This window comes from Marmota flaviventris, chromosome 17 (genome assembly GCF_047511675.1).
Source record: "Marmota flaviventris isolate mMarFla1 chromosome 17, mMarFla1.hap1, whole genome shotgun sequence".
In the NCBI taxonomy this organism is placed as follows: domain Eukaryota; kingdom Metazoa; phylum Chordata; class Mammalia; order Rodentia; family Sciuridae; genus Marmota; species Marmota flaviventris.
The window spans coordinates 45,177,182-45,197,545 of NC_092514.1; the positions used below are offsets into that span (position 1 = coordinate 45,177,182).

Sequence of the window (20,364 nt, forward strand, 5' to 3'; positions counted from 1 at the left end):
TTAGCTTGTGTTGCCATCTGTCGGCATTGTTTTCCAGAATGGAACAGGCTTCCTCAAACTTCTGTCTGGCTAGTTGTATGTTGTCATATCAGTGTTTTAGGTCACTACTGATCACTTTCTTTACCTAGGGAAACTACTCAACACCTATGTCATTATTGTTCCCTTCTTGTCCCAAGAACAGAGGGACACCCCCTGCGCGCGCGTGCGCGCGCGCACACACACACACACACACACACACACACCGACTGAATATCAAATTGACCCAGTAGAGAAGAAACTGATGAGAAGTGTTTGTTGGAGTTTGGGTAAAGACTATTCACTAGTTACGATTTTGCCCTGCTCCTGTTCTTTATAAGAACGTTGGAACAGACATGACAGGTGTTTTTTGTTTGTTTTTTTTGTGTGTGCATGAATAACATTTATAGTTTTTCTGATAATGCAGATGGGTGATACAATGCTATTTAGTGCCATATATATGTATAAAATTATTATTTTTAATGTGGGATTCAACCCAGTGGTGCTTAACCACTGACTCACGTCTCCAGCCTTTTTTTTTTTTAATTTTGAGAGAGGCTCTTTAAATTGCTTAGGGCCTTGCTAAATTAAGGCTGACCTCAAACTTCGCAGTTTTTCTGCCTCAGCCCTCCGAGTCACTAGGATTATAGGCATGCCCAGCTGTATTCCTCTTTTAATTATTTGGGTTATAGGCTATAGCTACTAAGAAAGAGAGTCATCGTCTCCTTACCACCTGTGCATCAGGTACAAAGCAAACCCAGAAGATTTAAGGATTTGGCTTATGTTTTTGACTATTAGCACATTATAACGGAGGCTAAGCTTTGTAGTTTGGTTCAGGCCAACCAAGTTTATGTAGCTGTTTAAATATCAATTGTTTTTCAAGTTTAGCCATTACCCCAGGGCTGGGGCATTTGAGGGCAGTGAGGAACAGGTGTCCAAAGGAGAAATTTGTGTTTTCCAGTTGCATTAAATTTCTTACTTGGTATATTTTTGACTTGTCTTTTTTTTTTTTTCCCTTGCTTGTGGCCTATGCTGTTTTGCTTGCTCTTTGTTGGATAGTCTGTCATTCAAGAGTTATAAAATAGAAGTTAGTATTTTTGCACAAATGCTTTAAGGATGAAACTGATAGGTTTAGCACTGACTTTTGCCAGTCAAGAATAGTTAGTGATAAATGTGTTTCTGTGACTTTGTCTCATTTTTGGAGTTTTGAGTATATGAACTTGTTAGAAACAATAGAGTTTTAGTTTAGAACTTAAAGCCTGGCCTGGCACTGTGGCACAGACCTGTATCTCAGTGACTTGGAAGCAAAAGGCAGGAAGATCATAAGTATATAAGGATCATAAATACTTGTTCTAAACTTTAAGGTATTTTTCTCTGGAAAATATTCCAATGTTAAAATTTTCATCTGACTTTAAAAGTTTGTTAACTTTTCTTTTTAGGGGAAGAGTTTGGGCAACTATCAGGAATTCTGATTTTGTCTTAAGAGATAAAATTAGCCATTTTCCTCAAGAAAAGCGATATTTCTGCATCTCAACTCTTCAGTAATAAGAACTGGACTGTGTTTGCTTGGCCTCTACTTCCTGTTCGTGGGGAAACTCCTCTGCGGAGGTGCTGTGAGAAAGATTGCTAGATTGGGGAGAGGGTTTCTAGATGCCAAGGTAAGAAGTTCAAGGGAGTCTACCGAATTGCCATTAGAAGAATGGTATTTATTAAGTACTAGTTTTCCTAATCCTGAAGATTTGTTTTCACCATACTTGGAAAGACATTAAGCATAACAGGTCGTGTAGGGGAAAGACATTAAGCATAAGACATCATGTAGGGGAGAAGAACTGAGGAGATACATTACAGACTTTGAAGTTAATGTTAGGGCAGGGAAGAAGCTGTACACTAAATGAAAATGGACATGCAGTAACCAAGGTCAAAGCAAGAACACAAGAGTTTCTACCTTGTTCATTCTTTAGGTTTGCATCTTATTTCCCTCCTTACCTCACATGTATCTTCAAATCTAGGCTTTCTATAAGATACTAATGGACATTTATAGAAGTCACAGAGGCCACTTATAGGAGGCATGTGGACCACTAACTAGAACAGTTGAGCTGAGGAATGTATCGGAAACCATCGTCATTTTCTGTCCCCTCCTGTCTTAGGCTGGCCGGTTCCCTGATGTGTTACCTGATTCTGCCACTGTTGCAAACTGCAGAACTTCTCATTCATCCCCAAGGCCTCCAGGCAGTATCCAATGGGCAATCAGCTCTAAATGGAAACCAGAACAACGTTTTCCAGCCACTTCATTCTGATGACTGATGGAAGGAACAAAGAGTGGGAGGAGGGATATACTTGCCTAGTGGATGGAAAACAAACAGACCGGCAAATTACTATACCTCTAGTACCATAGAATTCTGCAACCATACTGTTTGTATTATATATGTATTGGGGAAAGTTAGAGATGGTGACCTTCATTAGAAGTGTCTGGAGGGGATAAGAGTCAGTTGGTTTTGAAAGATGTTGAAGCCTTGAAATAATGTGCCCATATGATGAATTTTTAAATTTTAAAACCCTTTATAAAAATACCACTGATAATAGGCTGTGTCCCCTCATTCCCCCACTACAGATCTGGACAAGTGGAGACACTTGTTTAATAATAGCTTGTCTCAGTAGCTACCTTTATGTGAGGAAAGGATAGAAAACGTTCAGGACATCGTCATACAGACTCTTCATCTACAAAGTTCCAGCAGCAGTGACGCCTACACAGAAGACTTGGAACTGCAGACAGAGGTTGGGGTCACCTCAGTGTAACATCTCTAGACGCTGTCCAACCAAAAGTTCCTTTTTTTTTTTTTTTTTTTTTTTTGCGGGGTGGGGATGAAGAAGGAAGCAGAATGTACTAAAAAACTAAAATAATTTCATGGCTGACTTTCTCACATTTTTTATTTTTTATTTTGGCGGAGAGGAGGGGCTTTCGGGTAGAATTTCACATCATCTGGAGTGAAAGGAGGGAGGATGGGAAAGCTCAGCCCTTCACCCAAGAATAACCCAGTAATGACATCTGTACGCGTGGGAAGTGTTTCCCTCCACACTGGGAGGATCTGAGACTGCACCCCAGTGGGATTCCCTGCTTGAATTGGGAGGCCATTCAGAAGGCGATGGCATATCATAATGAGAGCGCCAAGGGCTTATCCGGCCAGGAATGAAATGACAGGGAAGAGACTGGAAGGCGCAGGGGCATCCCCCAGCTTGTAGGTGGGGACTATGCACTAGTGGCTAAAGTGCCAGGTGACCGATGTGGCTCGTGCCCTCTCCTGAGGGTCTGGTAGGGACGTGACGCTGCTGGGCACCGTGTCCGAGTCACGCGAGACGGCCCAGCTGTGCCCAGCGGGCCAGCGCCAGACCCTGGCGTCCTCCATCTTCTCTCCTGAGCTCCCCCTGCTCCAGCTGCCTGAGCCACGGACCGCAGCACCACACACCCCCGCGGGGGGGGACGCCGCGCCCCATCCCCGCCCCCGGCCCCACCCCAGCCCCCCCGCGGGGGCCCTGACCCCACCGCCGGCGGGCACTGGCTGAGCTCCGAGGCAGTGAGTCGGCAGCGGGGACGCTCAGAAGGGGTCCGGGCAACTGGGGGCGGCGGCGGCCGGGCCGGGGCTCCCCCCCCGCCCGCGCTCGCCGCCGCGGTGGTGCGTCCCGGAGGTTACCGGAAGTGGCCGCGCTCGGCGCTGCCATGTTGAGGAGCCGCCGCTGCCGCTGCCGCCGCCGCCGCCGCCGCCGCTTTGTTGTCGCCTCCTCCGGCTGAGGAGGCTCCCCGAGCGGGGGGAGTGGGGAGGAGGGGGGTCGGCCACCGCAGCCATGGAGGCCAACTGGACCGCGTTCCTGTTCCAGGTACTGGGGGCCCCCCCGGGGGGGCCGGGGGGGACAGGGGGGCCGGGCCCCGGGCTGGCGGGCGGGCGGGCGGGCGCTCCTCCTCCCCTCCCTCCCGGCTCCGCTCTCCGGCCCGGCCTTAATCCCCCTTTGTTTTTCCGCCTGCCCGCCCCGGCGGAGCCCGGCTGCTGAGGTGAAAGGAGGCGGCCTCACGGGGTGCGGGGGAGAGAACAGGCCTCGGGGTGAACCCCGGGCCCCCCCCAGCACACACGCACACACACACACCCTTCCCTCCCGCTCTGAAGGGGAAGGGAGGAGGCCGGTGGCTGTCACCACCCCGCGGCCCAGAGAAAGAAGGGCGCCGGGCCGCTGGATAGCGCGGGCCCTCGGTCACTGCGCGCCTGGCCCGGGCCGCGCACCGTGGGGTGAGGGGGTCCCCGGGTCCTACTCTGAGTCTCCTCCCCCCGACACACTTCATCCATCTTTCTCTCGCACTTCTTTCTCTTTCCCTCCCTCCTCTCTCTTTTTGTGTGTGTGCGTGTGTGTTGACTTTCTGACCTCCTCCTACATCCTGCGGAATAGCGGGTTTCCCTGGGTTCCCCGCCACTCCCCCTTCCCGCCGCCCCCCTCGTGTTTACCCACTTAGAAGGGGGTGTTGTGCTTGTGTCTCCCCTCCCCAAACTTTTTCACTGGGTTTCCTTTTTCTTTCCCAAGCCCCAGCCGAGCCGTGGCAGCTGGCACCCTCTCCCTCTGTCCATCTCTCCCGCCGTCCCATTCAGCTCGGGGAATCCCCCAGCCGGGCCGGGCGGGGCGGGGGCGCGGGGGGAGCGGCGGGGGCCGGGACTCCTGGAGGCCCGACCTTTCCCGGAGCGCTTTTCTCGCGGCCCGCTCGAACGTTTCCTTCAGCCAAGTGGGGAGACCGAAAGCGGAGAGCGCAAACAAAGTCCGCTTACAAAGCCCCTAGATGAGTCACTCATTGGGGTGTTGGTCTTCGCTTTTTGCAAGAAACTTAAAAGCGGTTGTTGCCGATATGTTGACCATCCTCTAACCCTCCCACTTTAGGAAGATCTAGGCTGGAACTTTTTTTTTCTGCTTCGTTTCTATTTGCAAACGAAGCATTTAGTGGACAGTGGAGATGAGCTCAACGGAGAAACTTCAGAACCAAGAAACTTCAGAACTGGAGGAGGTTAGGAAGCTCGACACTTTTAAGTGCGTCCTTCCCGCCTCTCTGAGTTATTTTCCTTGTTTGAATACTTCGTGAAATCCCCAACGCGAATCTTTGGCGCGAGGCCTTTCGAAACTAACCAGGAACGGATGCAGAATTTTCAAATTATCCGTCTAGCCTCCGATGCTATCCCAGTGGAGTTAATATAGGGAATTGGAGAATTCAAATCACCTTTTGTGTAGACCTGGTTTATTGTTTTAGGATGTATATTTCAAATGTGGGCAATTTGATTTTTAAGTAATTGTCAAATATTTTGGGGCTTCTTAAAATTGAAAAATACTCAAAATTATGGAATTCATGAGCTTCCCCTTTTGATTTTAATATTGTTTTATTGTGTTTTGATGAGCTTGATATTAATGTGATAAATCAATCTAAAAATGCATTGAAAAAGAAAGGGTATATTAACTAGCTGGCATCCAGATTGGTAAAGGTGTCAGATGCCTTCTCTAGAAAAAGTTCAGATGGTCATTTTAAAATAAAGGATTGATGGGCCTTAGAAGTAATTTTCACGTGGTTAAAACTATATTAAACCTGTGACTATAAAATTACTGGACATTGGGGGGAAAAAACCAAGTTCTTTATGCAAAAGGATAACCTATACATAACTCATTTTTGAAAAGCTTTTAAAAATATCTTTTATAATACTTTTAAAAATTATAATTCTTTCCCTGGACAAAGCAAATGCCTAGTATTTCTTAATCAATTTTTTAAATATTTATTTTTTAGTTATAGGTGAACACAATGTCTTTATTTTACTTTGTGTGGTGCTGAGGATCAGACCCAGTACTTTATGCATGCTAGGCTAGTGCTCTACCTCTGAGCCACAACCCCCAGCCCTCTTGATCAACTTTTAAATAAGATTTTGTATTACTTGATTTTTTTTATATTACTTAAAATCATTTCTCCACCTGATGGAGAAATGTGAAAGCTAATATTTGATCCTGGGTTTGGCGATGTGCACAGTGAAAATTGTTGGATAACAATTTAGAGCTGAGAACAGTTAAGTGGGTAAAAATATCTCAAACTTTCCTATAAAAAGATATGAATAAACCTTAATCAGTTCTGATTTTTAAGTAACTTTCACTGGGGAAATGGAGAATCAGGGTCTCTTGTTTGTTTCCTGGAGCATCCTGTTGAATTTATACTTTAAAGCAATTTAATACCTGCTTGCTTTCCAGATAACTTGGAAAGTGAAAGCCATTGCTGTTAAAATGTTTGATGGATGGTTCTCCTAACAGGACATTCAAGATGTGACTCACTCATGCTAATTTGTTTCAGTACAAAATCTTTACCCTCTGGCACTGGAGATTTCATGGTGCCATATCTACCACCCTGGGTGATGAAATAACATTTCTGTTTTGTTTTTTGCAAGCCCCAGAAAAAGGAAAGCTTGGGCAAGGCTAAAAAATCCTTGCATTTGAAAGAGGAGATAAAATTAAAACTTTGAGTCAATGATGCTAGTCATATGAAAACCTCCCTAGGAGTTATATTTTAAAAATAAGCATCACCCAGGGTGGTAGATATGGCAAGTCGGGAAAACCCAGTTCCCCTCTAAGAAGGCTACATGTAGAAGCGTGGGAATCCAAGGAATCCTCAGAAAATGATTCCAGTAGTGGTTCTACAGCATTTCACCCAAGAAGCAGGGACCTGATAGGACCTTTGTGTGAGAGTAAACTTCAGCAATGCTGTAAAAATATGTTGCTGCAGACATCTGAATTGGTAAAATGGCAGTAAATGCTTTTAGTACTCCATTGTACTAATGGTTATTTAGAATTGAAAAATGCCTCAAAATGTTATAAGTTTGAACTGTGTCCAAAAGATTTTCATTCCCTACCATCTGATCTGTCACCTTTTGAAATTGTATATCTTGAGCTGTCTTCAACTATTAACCATTTGCATACTGTATGGAAACTTGGTTATCCTACAACCAGGTTGGAAAAGGAATAATACTAGAGTCCAAATTCAGTAGTTTTACTAATGTCACCTAGTAGGTAGACCCCCAACAGTTATAGGAGCTCCACAAATTAGATTAAAAGTGGACTGTAATTCAATATAAGCCTTAAGTCTAGAAAGATACTCATAAGTAATCAGTTTCTGAGAGTGCTTCCAGGACCCAAAGTTTATTTAAATCAGAATTGTTAAATTGAAACTTATAACTCTGGATACCACACCTCCTTATCATTTGGGAAGAATAATTCCAGGCTAAGCTGTTGTGCTGCCATTAAGTAAACATGGAGTATGGTAGATGTTCTTATCCATCAGGGGAGGAGCTGTGTGTAAGTGTGTATCCTTGTTTCTTTCCTTCTTTAATGAGGTTAGCTGATCAAGTGATTATAGAGTGAAAAGGGTAAATAACAGTCTAAAGTATCTAAGATGATGGGATGGGCCCTTCCTAGCACATTGTACGTGTAAAATACTTGGAGCTCTTACCCTCTGAGTGTCTGTGTTCTTTTAGGATTACAAAACTCAAGTATGGGATCTTGGGCTTACTCTCAAGGGCATCAAAATAATATTGTTAAAAAACTAGTTCAGATTTTTTTTTTCCATTATTTTCTAAATCTGTGCCTATATGGAGGTGTGGAGAAGTTTGAAAGAATCAAAACCAAGAGAGTAACTTCAGATACCAAGAACCTGATCCACGATGAAATTTTGGTTTCAGTGCAGCTAAAGAAAATTTCCAGACAGTGGCCCAACCCCCAGTTTTGCAGTGGAAAAGCACAGTATACAGCAAATATATAATACTTTATCTAAACCTACAACTGCTGGAAGAAGATGTACATGAAAGGAACTTAAGTGTTTACAGTTTTTTGTTTTGTTTTACGTAAATCTGTTTTTGAGTTAGGGTTTGAACAGCTAGTGTTGCTAAAGGATACAGACTCTAGTGGAAGATTAAATGACCTGAGAAACAAGTGACAGGTGTTTTGCCATGGGCTACCTGCACAGATGCCTTCCAGGTTGATTAATAGCAGATGTCATTTCAACCAAATCTTTTAATAAAGTGAAAACTTTAAAACTAATAACTAGCATATGTATTTTGGGAGCTAGGTTTCTTTCACCACTTAGCAACAGCTAAGTGTAAATGTTTGGTTTTAGGCCCATGAAGCCCCCCATCACCAACAGCAGGCAGCACAGAACAGCTTGCTGCCCCTCCTGAGCTCTGCTGTGGAGCCCCCTGATCAGAAACCATTGCTTCCAATATCAGTAACTCAGTCACTTAAAAGTTTTCTGCTGATGGAAAGGGAGGAACATGGTGCTTTTTCCTTTACTGGGTAATAGGCAAGTAGATGATTATGTCATTGTGTATGAGTGTGTGTGTTTGTGTGTTGCTGCAGTAAGGTACTGTTAAATACTTAAGTCTGGGGTATAATTTTTTTGACAAGTTATTTAAACTTGATTTCAGACAAATGCAAACTGATTTCATCAGCTGTTGTGCCCCTTATGAACCAGAGTAGTTTGTAATTCAGTCAGCTATTTGAAAGCAAGATCACTGTCAGCAACTTAGTTGCAAAAGTTTTGTGTCTGCACAGTGATTTTCAACTCTTTGTATTTGGAGCTCTGAGGTGATTGCTGGATCTCTGCTGTAGAGAGTCATGGGCTCTTCTATTGTTTCTTCTGGTCTCTATTGTCTGGAACATGTTGAATTTTGAAGGTCATTGTGAGAGGCTGAGTTTCTCAAGTGTAAATGTTTGGTTTTAGGCCCATGAAGCCTCCCATCACCAACAGCAGGCAGCACAGAACAGCTTGCTGCCCCTCCTGAGCTCTGCTGTGGAGCCCCCTGATCAGAAACCTTTGCTTCCAATACCAATAACTCAGAAACCTCAGGCTGCACCAGAAACATTAAAGGATGCCATTGGGATTAAAAAAGAAAAACCCAAAACTTCATTTGTGTGCACTTACTGCAGTAAAGCTTTCAGGGACAGCTATCACCTGAGGCGCCATCAGTCCTGCCACACAGGGATCAAGTTGGTGTCCCGGTCAAAGAAAACCCCCACCACGGTGGTTCCCCTTATTTCCACCATCGCAGGGGACAGCAGCCGAACTTCGTTGGTCTCCACCATTGCAGGCATCTTGTCTACAGTCACTACATCTTCCTCGGGCACCAACCCCAGTAGCAGTGCCAGCACCACAGCTATGCCTGTGACCCAGTCTGTCAAGAAACCCAGTAAGCCTGTCAAGAAGAACCATGCTTGTGAGATGTGTGGGAAGGCTTTTAGAGATGTGTATCACCTCAATCGGCACAAGCTCTCTCATTCGGACGAAAAGCCCTTCGAGTGTCCTATTTGTAATCAGCGCTTCAAGAGGAAGGACCGGATGACTTACCATGTGAGGTCTCATGAAGGAGGCATCACCAAACCCTATACTTGCAGTGTTTGTGGGAAAGGATTCTCGAGGTACTGCGTTTTGCTTTGTTTTTGTTTTTGTTTTCCTTTTTTTTTTCATTATGGTTATCCGTGAACTTCAGTTTTGTCTCTGTGTGATCTAGTAGATGTATATGAGAATAGATGTGGGCAGGCCTGTGTTATTAGAGGAGATTGATGATAGATAAATATTACGCCTCCAGGTCTGATTCCAGTTTGGTGTGGTTGACAAGTGGTGTCATGGTGATTAGTTTGTTATTTCATTTAAGAAGTCCCTCAGATTCAGGCCTTCATTTAGCATGTGGGTACTTCTTATCATTACAAAAGCTTCCAATTTAGCTGAGCAACTAGACATGAGGTTTACTGTGCAAATCAAGGAAACCTATTTCCTGGAAGTTGGGATGACCTTGGATACTCTTAATAAAACTTGTAGAATGTTTTCCCATTTTTCTGTGGGCACTAACATTTCACTAAGTGCATTTTTAGAGTTAATATGGTAGTAGCCATTCCTGGTAAATGTTAGGACTAAAACTTCGGGTATTTTGTGATTGTAAAGAATCAAGACCTAATATGATTTGATGTTGGCTAGGAGAAAATTAATAGGTAAACAACTAAGACTTTTTTTATTTATGGTAAGAGAGGTAAGGAGGATTGCACTGGGGGGAGGTGGAGTTGGTAATTCTGCTACTTTCTTTAAAATGCTTCCCCTCAATCTCAAGCACGTAAGCATCACATAAATAACATTTCTCTGTGTGTATTCCATTACATCTTCTATTGAAACTCTCTCTTTCACAGGCCTGACCACTTAAGCTGTCACGTAAAACATGTCCATTCAACAGAAAGACCCTTCAAATGCCAAGTAAGAGTTAAAATGACTTATCCTTAGTGTAGCACTTAATGCACATTATCCAGAAAGTCTGAGTCAGTCAAATCTCGCCGTTCTTGAAAAGATGTAAAATCACTGACTTAAGTAAATGTGGTCCATTTGAATTCTAGTTTTATAAAATATAAATGACAGCTTCTGTTTCTATAAAGCAAGATCATTGAAAAATGTAAGTGTTGTTTTTATTAAGTTATATTTCCCTTTCCTTGTGAAACAGCGGTTTTGGTATAAGAGGGTGAAAGTTGTAATCTTGCAAAAGTTGTTGTATAATTAAAATGAATTTTATAAAAGGTTTTAAATTGATTTTTGGACTGATGGTCAAGGGTGTTTTAACTGTAATAGGAGAAAATAAGAATTTTTATTCCAGATGTGATTATTGACTAGATTTTTGTCTTATGTTACCAAATTGGAACATTTTCTAGTTGGTTGAAATCTCTTCAGGTTAACAATTTTATTTGACTAAGTTATGATAATCAAAAGGTTAAGAACTTTGTTAAATTAATTGACTATTTTAAATATCACTAATCTAAACAAATCCTAATTTGTTGTTAGAAAGTCTGCTTTAGTTATGTTTGTTAATGAGTGAAATTTTTTAAAAATATTTTTTTAGTTGTTGATGGACCTTTATTTTATTTATTTATGTATGGTGCTGAGAATCGAACCCAGTGCCTCACACATGCTAGGCATGCGCTCTCCCACTGAGCCACGACCCCAGCCCAAATGACTGATTTTTTTAAAGTAAATGATTTGAATTCTAAGAAATATCTGGTTGGAGGAAGGAAGCTAATGTCATTGAGTGAATACCTGCTATGTGTGCCAGGCTTTTAAATCCTCTAATAGTTTTGTAATCCAAATCTACAGATTTGGATAGGTTAACTAACTTGTTCAACATTACAGTGGTTAGTGAATGGTGAAGCTTAATTTAAATCCAGATTTAACTGATTCTGGTTCTCACATCCTTTCTCTACTCTGTGTTGATGTATTTTCTTCTACCAAAATGGAATAGTCTAGAATTCACCAAGTATTTTAGTATGATTATGATTCTAAGTAACACATGCAATTAAAATTCAACTAATTCAGTCAGCTTGCTGGCTGACATGGGTAGAGTAATGCATAGAATATAACGTACTTTAAAATGAGTAGAACAGGATAGTCTATATTTAAAAAAAGTTTTCCTCCCTCATGCAGACATGCACTGCTGCCTTTGCCACCAAAGACAGACTACGGACACACATGGTGCGCCACGAAGGCAAGGTATCATGTAATATCTGTGGGAAGCTCCTGAGTGCAGCATACATCACCAGCCACTTAAAGACGCATGGACAGAGCCAAAGTATCAACTGTAATACATGTAAACAGGGCATCAGTAAAAGTAGGTGTTGCTTCAGATTGACTTTTGCATTTCAGAGTGATGAAATCTAAATTTTGAAAAATATGTCAAAGGTATTTTCACTATGTTCTCAGGACTCTATTAATGTTCATCTTACATGTTTCCTCCTATCACTAAAATGTGCAAACATGCATCAGTGGAGAGTATGTTAGTGTGGCAACTGTGCTTTACATGCATGTATGCAAACACCATTGATAAGCTCCCCATGCTTGTCTACTAATAACAACCATACCGGAAGAGCAAAATTTCTCCACAACACCTTTTCAGTGTGTCCTTTCTTCTAAAGAGTTTGAATAAAAAGTTCTAGTGTATTAGAACTGAGGCAGGAGAAACCTACTTGGAAGCTGTGTTGAATACTAGACAATTTTGTTTTTATTTATCATTAAGATTCTTGAGTATCAGCATGTCCTAACTCCAGATCATATTAATAAAATGTCTTTAATGATAACCTTAAAGATGAAAACTATGTTAATAAGTTTGCTTTTCAAATTCAAATTTGTAGAGAAATGGAATATCATATCCATTTGAAAGTTTAAATGCTTTGCTCACCTTAATTTCAGAATTGAAGATAAACTATTCCAGAAATATACGGATAAAATTTAATACTTGCATTTACCCAGACTTTAAAAAAAAATTACCATAATCACTAGAAGAAAGTATTTTCCTAATTTTTCATTTTATTGTATATGTATTTTATGCAACAGAAATAGCAAATTCTCAACAACAAAATAGGTAGCCAAAGGGAATGGGAAAGAAATCTTGTGTTTTAAATCTCTTCCATCTTTATTTATTTGTAAGTACATTGTATTTATTATCTAGCATCTTGTACTTTACAAAAATTTACTTTTAGTGTATGTCAAGTAAGCAAATATATTGGATATTTTAATGAACAAATGTTGGTGAATCTATGCTAATATTACCCAACGTCTGTTTTTTTTTTTTTTGTAACGGGATTGAACTCGGGGGAACTTGACCACTGAGCCATATCCCCAGTCCTATTTTATATTTTATTTAGAGACAGGGTCTCATTGAGTTGCTTAGCACCTTGCAGTTGCTGAGGCTGGCTTTGAACTTGTTATTCTCCTGTCTTAGCCTCCCAAGCTGCTGGGATTACAGGCATGGGCCACTGAGCCCGCCCCCCCCCCCCTTTTTTTTTTAAGTTGTCAATGAACCAATGAACCTTTATTTTATTTATTTATAAGCTGTGCTGAGACTTGAACCCAGTGCCTCACACATGCTACACAAGTGCTTCTGTTGAGTCATAACCCAAGCCCCCTCAACCTCCATTTTTAAAGACACTTTTTTTTTTTAAGAGAGAAGGAGAGAGAGAATTTTAATATTTATTTTTTAGTATTTGGCGGACACAACATGTTTGTTTGTATGTAGTGCTGAGGATCGAACCCGGGCTGCACGTATGCCAGGCGAGTGTGCTACCGCTTGAGCCACATCCCCAGCCCAAGACACTTTTTTTTTTAAAGGACAGTTCCTTTATTTACCATACTGTATTTTGCTTGCTTGCTTGCTTGCTTGCTTTGTTTTTGAGTTACTGGGGATTGAACCCAGGGGCCTCATGCTTGTGAGGCAAGCACTCTTCCACTGAACTACATCCATAGCCATAAGACACTTGCTTTTAAATATAGCAAAGAATTCTTTTCTCCTTTGTATAGGTTTTTCCTAGTTCTCTAGATTTTTTTAAATCAATTTGTTTATTTTGATAAATACAGAAACAAGCAGAAGAAAAGATGAACTATAGTAAGTGCTATTAAATGATAGAGGTCACAAAGGCATAAGGAGTTAAAGTACTTTAGATTTTGGAAAAATGGTCACACTTTTTCAAGGTAAATGTAGTGTTTGGGGTTTGTCTTTGGAATAGCATGCATGAGTGAAGAGACCAGCAATCAGAAGCAGCAGCAGCAACAGCAGCAGCAGCAGCAGCAGCAGCAACAACAACAACACGTGACAAGCTGGCCAGGGAAGCAGGTAGAGACACTGAGACTGTGGGAAGAAGCTGTCAAAGCAAGAAAGAAAGGTAAGATGCGGCATCCTAGTGTTCTAAGTATGGCTTGAGAAATCTTTTCATTTAGTATGCCAAGTAATCAAAAGAGAGAAATCACAGTTTAGGATATCTAGCTTTATGGAAACATGTAAATACCTCCTGTTGGCAACAGTTTACAGACAAATGTTTATTACTAGAAAATTGGGCTCCTTTTTCTTTTCTTTCTAAAATATTCCCGTCTTTATAGATAGATGGATTAAATATCCTTGGGTGTATGGAAGTTCTTGTAACTATGTTGTTTTCTGCATTTTAGTGTTCTTTCTGCATTGTATTCTTTGTTACATGATTCAGAATCTATAATGCTGATGTCTTTCTCCATGTCTCACCCTTAATCTCCTTCCATCTATCACTGGGGCTAGCCTTAGCTTAACTTCTTTGCATTTCTGTAGAGACATTGCTGTAAATGTTAAAAGTTAAGATTGATTCATTTTCTCTACATATATCAGTTGGAGGATCAGTTTTCAATTTAATAGTTACAGATTTGACTTCTGGACTATTGTATAAGTTATTTCAAATAAATCATTTTGTCATCCCCACTATGAGCCATAGGCCATTACTAAATTCCTTGTTTTTTTCCTGCATGACTTACTGCTTTAAGATCTAAGGAATCTCCTGAATATAGGATCACCTGTATATAATTCCTTTGCTGTGTAGGTTTTTTTTTTTTCCTTCCATATTCTACCTTCAAATATTGTGGCTGTTCCCTTCATCAGCTCCCTCTAAACATACTGTACTTGAATAAAGATAAAAGGAATAGCATCCTTCTTCATATATCTACTGGCATTGGAGGTGTGCCTCTTGTTCCTATCTTCCAAAGGAAGATTTGTCATTTTGATACAATGTTTAGTGGTATGAAAATGGGTGGAGAATGGGGAGGAAGATAGGAACTGGCAGTGGGAGCCAAAAAATGTAGTGCTATGATAAATATAGAGTGTGTTGAAAGGATATTAGAGAAGTAATAGAAATTAGTGTTTTAAGTCTTAGTAAAAGGATAGTGTTAAGGCCAGAGGTTTAGGTCAGTGGTTGAGCATTTGCAAGGTTGTGGATTTGATATCCCTAGCACTGAAAAAAAAAGACACTGTTAGATCAAAAAGAAAACACTGGAGGTTGGGGATGGCACACAACGTGAAAATTCCTGCTTTGGAGAAAACTATCCTTAGTGATGCCTCCATTACCTCAAAAGTGAGTTATCTTTCTCTCCCATTCTCTCTCTTTCTACACTCTTCTGTTTGGTATTGTATTTCAGTTTGCTTTTGCACAATAAGATTTGATTGTTTAGTTCATCTTCTGACCTCTGTGGAACAAAATGCTATTGTGCTCCCTTTTGTACCATGAATGTCTCTGGAAAAGACCACTGATGTTAGAAACTTCTATATCCATGTTAGTATATGCTGCTTTTGGGGGGAGAGGAGATTCCTGAACTGAAAACACAAATTTGAATCAGCAATGACCTTTTAAATATTAGACCCAAGAAAAGTAATATGAGTTCCCAAACCTAAATGAAAATCAGATCATCACTGATGGAGCTTCACAGATTTCCCAGGTTTTAATCTCAGTTTCACTATTGAACTTCCTAGGGATACTTTTTTTTTTTTTTTTAAGCTCCCTAGATAGATGACTTTGATCATCAGCCAGGTTTAGGAATTCCTGGCATGGAGTTTGAAGTATATCAAAGTTATATTGATCAATAAAGGGCTGGGGGGGAGTTTGGGCGGGGGGGCACCTGAGGTGATTTGAACCCTAAGTGACCACGCACAGACCTCCATCTTTAATTTTGAATGCACTTCTCATTTTTGAGAGCCAAATCACCACCAGTCCACCACTCTGTCCTCATTGCTGTTTTATGGCACATCAGCTGGTGGTGCTGAATTTTTGAGAGGTAGGCTAGGGGTGTCACCTTTAAGGGAAGTTTTTAAAAGAAGTGCTAAGGCATTGCTGGATAACAAGTATCCCCCAACTCTTTATGGTCTTGCCTGGTTTTCTTTCTTGGTATGCTTGGTGGTGTGTGTTATATGTGCCATCAAAAGATAACTGGGCATAAAGTAGGTGATTTTGTCAGCATCAGATAAAGAATAGGAAGTGTGTGTGAGAAGGAGAACACAAACCTATTGTAGTCTTTTTTAAATTAAGAAACATCAGAAACTACAAGGTTATTTAACTAGAACAATTTTTCTATGACTCAGATAAATAGATGATATTAAAATAGCTTGCATAACCATTCCTTAGTTATACATTTTTAAAACCTTAACAGAATATAGCATCACTCCTGAGAAGGCTTTAATATACCATCAAGTATATACATCTCTCTCTGCTAATTAGTGTGCTTTATGAGAAGATTTTTCAGATTATCTATTATTGTGTAACCATTGGCCCAGCTCTGTGTAAATAATCTCTTTTTGCTTGGTCTGCTGGTGGTTGGCTCGACCCAGAAAGTCTTTAAAATTCAGAAGAACTGCATGAAGAGGTAGTGAGAACACTTAGCTCTACTTGGTATCTTTGCCCCCCAGAATGCCTTAACAGAAGTTAAGTGATCCTCCCAACATCACTATGAGGTAGGTAAGTAAATCTGAATTTTAAACCAAAAGCCCAAAGGTAAACAAGTTGCCTTAGTCTTTACAGGAGGTATAGCACCAGAGAAAAGATTTGTATACTGGGATCCCTGGTTCCCAGGGTTGTATTCAGAGGGAACCTGTCTTCCTGTTGACCACTGATAGAAAACTGTAATTTGATTTATTAAATGTTTGTCCTTTTTAATTAAAAGAAGTAATACAGAAACTATTTGTGAATTTTATTCATTTTTTTGAGAGTCTAAATCCCCTTTTGTCTTCTCATTTTAGAAGCTGCTAACCTGTGCCAAACCTCCACGGCTGCTACGACACCTGTGACTCTTACTACTCCATTCAATATAACATCCTCTGTGTCTTCTGGGACTATGTCAAACCCAGTCACAGTGGCAGCTGCAATGAGCATGAGAAGTCCAGTAAATGTTTCAAGTGCAGTTAACATAACCAGCCCAATGAACATAGGGCACCCTGTAACTATAACGAGTCCATTATCCATGACCTCTCCTTTAACACTCACTACCCCCGTCAATCTCCCCACCCCTGTCACTGCCCCAGTGAATATAGCACACCCTGTCACGATCACATCTCCAATGAACCTGCCCACACCTATGACATTAGCTGCCCCTCTGAATATAGCAATGAGGCCTGTAGAAAGCATGCCTTTCTTGCCCCAAGCTTTGCCTACTTCACCGCCTTGGTAAACAGTATTATAATATCAAAATATGGGTTAAAGTAAATATTTACCAGCAACTTACTCTTAGTTGATTAAAGCAAAAAGCAGACCATGAAATTGGGGAATTTTATTACATTAGTTAATAAGACTGTAGTAGCATTTTCCTCCAATTTGGCTGGGATTGTTCAAAGTAGGGTGTATATGTAACTTTATCACTGGACCACTTTAGTTTAATCAGAAATTCCTTTTAGCTGACAGCATTGCTTAAAAAGAATAGTACTTGGCAAGATGAAATGCCAGAATTAAAACCAATCATAAAAAAAACAAAACCCATCAAAATTCAAAAACAAAACAAACAAAAAACAGCATTACTGTTCTAATCCCAAGAAATCATTTTATTCTAAACACTAGCAGAAACTTCTCCCTATACAAGGTGGATGGCTGATTTTTAACTTAAAATTCTAAATCCACAGATTGAGAGCTAGTGTAGAATTGTCTGTTTATTGTTTTATGAGTAAATACATGCATTATCATAATAAAATGCATTTCAGAGAATATGCATTTTACCTTTGGGAATATGTTAATTTCAGGCAGCATTCCCTATGGGAAAGGTGATATCAGCTCTGATATGCAAAGCATATGATAATTTATCATTCTAACTTCAACATATAATAGGGATTGTGACCTGATATTTGGAGATGTAAATATTGCTCAGCATATTAATCCTGATGGAATATAGCATTGTAGTTGACTTTTTAAAAAAAATTTTAAAAATATATACAAATTGTGTTTTGGTAAGAAAGGCCACAATTGACAGGAGAAGTCAAATGTAAGGACCCACAGGTCATAACAAACAGAGGCCAGTGGGACTCCTGTTCAGGAGCCAAGGTGTACTTTGGAACAGTTTAAATATATTGCTTTAAATTGGAAGACGCTGGAGGCACTGGGATGTAATATGCCCCTCTCTCTCCCAATCAGAGCCTGTTGATGTTGCAACAGGGACAGATGTGTTAGATGCTCACTAGAGTTTATGTCTTATATTAAATTGTATACAGTTTTTATTCTAACCACTAACTAGGTAGTATGCCCCTTCAGAACAAGCAAAGTATATCTTTTTTTTTTTTTTCCTCCTTCCGTTTAATCAAGTATTGTGCAGATTTGTTCAACTTTGTAAATATGGACATCACTTTTTTTTTTTCTTTGATAAAACACTTGTATCAGCTTTGTGGTGTTTTCAGGGAGACGGCTGTCTGTACTCTCTGTAGAAACCCAGCAATGATTGTGCACGTTGAGACATGTGCTTTTTATTTTTTAGCAGGACATTTTATCTCTGTACATAAGGTAGAAACCAAAAGCTAGGGAAACAGATAACTCTTTACACCATCATGCCACACATTAATGTTTGTAAAGCATTGTGTTTAAAAAGAGTTAACTAAAACCAAGATGCTGTGATTTTTTTTTTTTAGTTGCAATGATTTTTTTTTTTTTTTTTTCATTTTTAATCTTGCAGTTAAGACAAATGGAAATTAGTTGTGTTGATCCTGCAGAATGTTTGCAGGACTGACTATCAAACTGGATGGCTTCCGTTTATACCCCACTGTGTCAGTTCAAGCATAAAAAATACCTTGTGTCTGAGGCAGACTTCCTATATCAGGGATAGGTATCTGTATGTCATTATACAAAACAGTTCTAGGGGGTTGAACTACATAGTAAAAAATAAATAAATAAATAGTACCTAGTGTAAAATAATTTTATAAATGATCTTTTGTACTTTAGGACATTAAATTGTACAACTTTTGTATATATAAAAGCTTAGGAACTTTCTGTTTAGCAGGAAGGCAACACATTCCTACACTTTTAATGTATATGTTTGTTATAATGTCCATGTAAACATGCCCTATGTTTGTGCCTTTTAATTAGTTTGTCTCAATAAACAAAATGTAGAGAAAAATATGTAGCTATGACTTTGTTACAATTGTTCTTATCCACAGTACAAAAATGGTTTGTTTTTAATATGTAGAGCATTATGTGTGGACTACTGGAAGGATTCATGTAGGGAAGGCCCAGGAATGGCCCTTCCGAGGCCTGGATTGGGAGGGCAAGGACCACGTTTGGAGGAAGCCCACATTTTCTGGCGTGCAGACCACCCAAGACTGGGTTCTTGGCTCTGCCTGGGTCCAGTCATTTCTTTCTGGTATACTGGCAGTCATAATTCTCCATGATTTAGACAGCCCAGGCTTCCTCCATAGTGGCCCAAGGAGCAGTTCTCAATGGGGGCAGATGTGATGGGCTCTACCCCCAGGCTAGAGTGTGGTTGTCAGTATCCTGAAAGTATTAGTTCTTAAAAAAGAAAAAAAAAAAAGATATATACTAGAAATGATTGTTTTATCAATTCATTGTATAATAAACAGGAGTGAGACTTCATTGTATGACTTCAGTTAAAATGCTATTTTGTATGCATTCTTTATTCACTTATGAAGCTTGTCTGCAATAATAAAACCACGTCGTGTCTTCTTTTGGGAGGGAGCAAGTTGATGGCAGGATTGGAGTGAGGGCGGGCCACTGCAAAGGGGGCCAAACGGGTTATGTGGTGAAACTCTCCTGTGTCTTGGAACTGGAAATGAGTTGTGATGCTGATGAACTGATTCAGCCAGGTGTTGAAGGCACGACGGCCACCGCTCTTCCAAAAGGCAGAGTATGTTTTTCCCTTCTGGTTATAACGTGGTTGAGAGCTTCCCCTTTATCAGATTGGCAGCTAAACGGTTGTATTAGATAATCCTCAAATCTGACATCCAACCTGTTATGCTCTAGGGCTCGCTGCTTGGCCTGCATTTGCCTTGTATTGTGTATCCATTCCCTCCTAAGGTGTGCTCCTAAATGAAGGTTTCTATGTAAGCAGATGATGATTTTACCTGTCAATACCAGCACTGTATTACTAACATGCAAAATACTGCAGATTTATTTTGACAAATTAAAGTTAACCAGTCACAAATGTTATGATGGATTGCTTAATACCTCAGAAGCTTCATCAATTTTCGATGATAGAGAAATTTTTGAAGCACTACTTCTCCAAGTGTATACTTCTCAGTATTGGGCTGAAAGGGAGGGAGGGACCATGTTGGGCTGGTTGGTATCTCCATACCACAGAAGACAAAGGGTGAAAAGGCATTAGACTGACTGCAGAGGGAAAATACCCCTGCCAAGCATCTCCACTGAGGACCAACAACGTGCTGGACTATAGTGGGCACTAAGGGTCTTGTAAAAGTGATTAAGACATGGTTGCTGCTACCAAAGCAGCTGTCAATGGAGGTATGGCCAATACACAAATGACAGTATCACTAGACAGTG

The 20,364-nt window shown here is 40.5% G+C and overlaps 1 protein-coding gene across 2 annotated transcripts; it reads left to right on the forward strand.

Moving 5' to 3' along the window:
- Window positions 1–3,671: 3,671 nt before the first annotated feature.
- Window positions 3,672–20,013, forward strand: Vezf1 (vascular endothelial zinc finger 1). 2 transcript variants are annotated; one of them, XM_034637270.2, is made up of 6 exons: window positions 3,672–3,888; window positions 8,789–9,483; window positions 10,246–10,309; window positions 11,504–11,705; window positions 13,597–13,752; window positions 16,617–20,013. In XM_034637270.2, the coding sequence occupies exons 1-6, from the start codon at window positions 3,856–3,858 to the stop codon at window positions 17,042–17,044; spliced, it is 1,578 nt and encodes a 525-aa protein (XP_034493161.1). In that variant the 5' UTR covers window positions 3,672–3,855; the 3' UTR covers window positions 17,045–20,013. The 2 variants fall into 2 exon arrangements, with proteins under 2 accessions (XP_034493161.1, XP_034493162.1); XM_034637271.2 differs by having other exon boundaries at window positions 3,673–3,888; window positions 11,522–11,705.
- Window positions 20,014–20,364: the final 351 nt, after the last annotated feature.

Coding starts and splice junctions, on each gene's coding strand:
- Vezf1 (XM_034637270.2), top strand. CDS start 3,856: ATGGAGGCCAACTGGACCGCGTTCCTGTTCCAG. Junction 11,706..13,596: donor TAAACAGGGCATCAGTAAAA/GTAGGTGTTGCT, acceptor TCTTTGGAATAG/CATGCATGAGTGAAGAGACC. Junction 13,753..16,616: donor TGTCAAAGCAAGAAAGAAAG/GTAAGATGCGGC, acceptor TTCTCATTTTAG/AAGCTGCTAACCTGTGCCAA.